Source organism: Mustela erminea, chromosome 11 (genome assembly GCF_009829155.1).
Source record: "Mustela erminea isolate mMusErm1 chromosome 11, mMusErm1.Pri, whole genome shotgun sequence".
Classification (NCBI taxonomy): Eukaryota; Metazoa; Chordata; class Mammalia; order Carnivora; family Mustelidae; genus Mustela; species Mustela erminea.
Genome location: NC_045624.1, coordinates 10,802,132 through 10,805,919, shown reverse-complemented (window position 1 = coordinate 10,805,919; position 3,788 = coordinate 10,802,132). Strand labels below are relative to the sequence as shown.

General features: G+C 43.3%; 1 protein-coding gene across 1 annotated transcript; it reads left to right on the top strand.

The window, feature by feature from the left end:
* The first annotated feature begins 1,106 nt into the window (after nt 1-1,106).
* On the top strand, nt 1,107-2,042 carry LOC116569459 (olfactory receptor 6B1). The gene has a single exon (XM_032305766.1). It carries the CDS (start codon nt 1,107-1,109, stop codon nt 2,040-2,042), a length of 936 nt encoding a protein of 311 aa, XP_032161657.1.
* Nucleotides 2,043-3,788: the final 1,746 nt, after the last annotated feature.

The window sequence follows — 3,788 nt, the reverse complement described above, 5'->3', positions numbered from 1 at the left end:
TTTATTATGCATTTCTTTTTGTCTGCTTATTTTAAAGACTCCTCCCAGAGACCCCTGCCCCATCTGTGAGGACTTACAGCTCCTTGAGAGCAAAACATATGTTTGTGTTGTCTCCACTCTGCTTGGCTCACTGCACCTCCTCTCCTTCCTCCTGTTAGCCCAGGTTCCCTTCCTAATGCCCTAATAATAGGGGGTCAGAGCCCCTTTCACACTTTTTGTCATTTACAGTTCATATAAGCTTTCATTCATATTTTTTCATTTGGGTTTTGATCCATGGCAACATAAGCAGAATGACTATTAATATTCACCTTACAGAAGACAAAACTGGGTTTCAGAGAGGATAAGATGTCAAGGTCGTATAGCAAACCAGGACAAACCTGGTACTCCACTGAGGTCCAGTTCTTTGACATGGAAAGCCTAGCTCTCCTGATCTCAGCACTCACATATCTCAAATGATCGTCATCATGCGTTCATGACAGCTACAGTCCATCCCCCTGGATGGTGAAGGGAAAGAATGTAATGGTATATATGAGGGATAAGTGAGTTGGAAGGAAGAACTTCCAAAGCACTGCGTAGACATGGGCCAGGAGCACCAGGCATATCCTTTGGAACTGGCAGTGGTAACATGGAAGATGGAGACTGGGTATTGTTTAACTTGGGGGTGGCTGTGAAGGCAGCGTAGGATATGAGAGCACAGGCTTTGGTCATAGACTTCAATGTGATTCTTGCCCTGTTACCTGTGGGAAGTTGATAAGTTGCTTAATGTCTTTCTGAGACTCAGTTTCTGTATCATTAAAATGGGTATAGTAACATGTAAAGAGGCTATGTATGAGTTAAATTACATTACTGGGTGCCTGGATGGCTCACTGGTGGCTTAACCAGTGGGTTAAGCCTCTGCCTTCGGCTCAGGTCATGATCTCAGGGTCCTGGGATCGGGTCCCACATCAGGCTTTCTGCTCAGTGGGGAGCCTGCTTCCTCCTCTCTCTCTCTCTGCCTGTCTGCTTCTATGCCTACTTGTGATCTCTGTCAAATAAATAAATTGAACCATGGACTCTGACCAAGTGATATTTTTCTCCCCAGGAGAGCTAAGTGCTGTATCTCTAGTATGGAAGTGGAGAACCAGACCCAGGTCACCAAGTTCATTCTGGTGGGATTCCCTGGGAACTGGAGCATGCGGTTAGCAGTGTTCCTGATGTTCCTCATGGCCTATATTCTGACAGTGACTGAAAATGTGGTCATCATCCTGCTGGTGCAGCAGAATCGGCCACTGCACAAGCCTATGTACTTCTTCCTGGCCAACCTGTCTTTCTTGGAGACCTGGTATATCTCTGTGACTGTGCCTAAGTTGTTATGCAGTTTTTGGTCTGTGAACAACAGTATCTCCTTCACTCACTGCATGATACAGCTTTACTTCTTCATTGCCCTCATGTGCACAGAATGTGTGCTCCTGGCTGCCATGGCCTATGACCGTTACGTGGCCATCTGCCGTCCACTTCACTACCCCACCGTTATGAGCCACGGGCTTTGCTTGCGCTTGGCTCTTGGATCCTGGGCCATTGGCTTTGGCATCTCTTTGGCTAAGATCTACTTCATCTCTCGCCTCAGCTTCTGTGGCCCCAATGTCATCAATCACTTCTTCTGTGACATCTCTCCAGTCCTTAACCTCTCCTGCACAGACATGTCTGTAGCTGAGCTGGTGGACTTCATCCTGGCACTGGTCATCTTTCTCTTGCCCCTCTCTATCACTGTCCTCTCCTATGGATGTATCCTGGCCACCGTTCTGCGCATGCCCACCGGAAAGCAGAAAGCGTTCTCTACTTGTGCCTCCCACCTCGTGGTGGTCACCATCTTCTATTCAGCCACAATTTTCATGTATGCCAGGCCCCGAGCCATCCACGCCTTCAACATGAACAAAGTGATTTCCATCTTCTATGCCATTGTCACCCCTGCTCTCAACCCTTTCATTTATTGCCTAAGGAACAGGGAGGTCAAAGAGGCTCTGAAGAAACTGGCCTATTGCCAAGCTATCCAAATGGACTAGGACTTACAAATTATTAGGAAGACATGGTTTGATTTGGTGCCTGCTCTTCCATCCTTGGTCCTTTCTTCTTTAATGCCTGATCTCATAGTACTCATATTGGTCTCCTATCACCACATCCACATCAACTACAGGTTCTTGGCTGTGTTGTGAGGCCTGCATCAGCACACGTGGTCTGTGGTCTAAGGGCATACCCCTTGTAGAGAGAACTCTCTTTGGCTGAGACCTAAGATAAGGTTTCTGACACTGTGAGTAAATCCCTAATGGAGTAGAGTGGGTGAGCATGTTGGTGGCACCTGAGTTAGCATTTTTTGGGGATCTAGCAAGCATTAAGTGTTGTGGGCCAACAGATCTGAAATGGCTTCCTGACTGAGACAGAAGTAGCAGTGTCTTCCTGGTTATTGTGCTGACTGTCAATCTTGGTGGCAGAGACTAGAGTTTGCTCCTCTAGTTGTGCTGGCTGTCAATCTTGGTGGCAGAGACTAGAGTTTGCTCCTCTAGTTGTGCTGGCTGTCAATCTTGGTGGCAGAGACTAGAGTTTGCTCCTCTAGTTCTCTCCCCGCAACACTTTTCGTAAGTAGCTGCTTCCCTGCATTATAAACATTTCTGCTTCAGGTAGCTAGAGTGTTTCCTGTACATGAACTATACATAAAACAATTGTAATTTGTCTTCTGATATAACTTATACTGTTGTTTTGTACTGAATTTCATATTTCCCTTCTAGATGTTACAGTATGTTTGTTTGTATCTGCTAGAGGCTGAGCACAAAATAAATGATAAATAAATAAATATCAGCAAATATATTATTTGCTGAAGGAAACTTTGCCCTTATTAAGCATCTTTTCTTTTGACCTCAATGTTTTTCTTCCTCTTTAATCTACTTTTACTCCCCCTGGCCCCCATCTCTCAGCACGTCATCTCAAATACAAGCAAGTTGTCCAAGTTTAGGATTTGACAGATTTCTATCCTATGCCACAGTGACTCTCAGCTCTCCTACTTGTTTATCTGACACCCTACCGATGAACACTAGACTTGCTGATCAAACATGTCACACCCACAGAAGGTATAGATGGACCCACTCTTGGTTCACAGTTTTGTCAATGGCAAAGAGAGCCACACTTTAAGCTACATTCAATATAATATGCCAATATCAATATGCGGGAATTTAAATCTTCCTTTAAAATAGTTGAAAATAGAATGGCTTTTAGCATTTTCAACATCTTTTACCCCCTCCAAAAAAAAATTTTCAAAAAATAATTTTTTTTAATAAGAGGCATTAAGAAAGATTCATTTTATAGACTGCATTTTATAGCTGCATTTTATACACTTGTGGACTAGAAGCTTAGGAAGTAAATAATGTACCATCAGAGTGGGGAGCAGAAGTCAAAAACCCAGATCTCCTGACTCTGAGCCCTGGGTCTGTCCTTGGCTCATGGCATCTTTCTAGAGAGGAAACATGCTTCTTCAGCAGACTAAATGTGTAGGGCTTTGGTTAGAATCATTAAATGCTATACCTGAAGAAACTGTTGATAAAATAAAAATGGACAAATGTGGAATATATTCCTCAGGAAAGCAAAGAAACAAAGTAAAATGCAAGCTTACCTTACTTTAGAGAATAACATTCAAAAGAAAATGACTTTCATAATGGAAATGATTTAATATCTGCTCCTGGAACTTGATGTAATAAAGAAGTGATTATACATATACTTCCATTTCAAACCAAACATATAAGGAAAAGTTATTATTTTCT

Bases quoted from the DNA above. Each gene is read 5' to 3' on its own strand.
- LOC116569459 (XM_032305766.1), top strand. From the start codon at position 1,107: ATGGAAGTGGAGAACCAGACCCAGGTCACCAAGTTCATTCTGGTGGGA.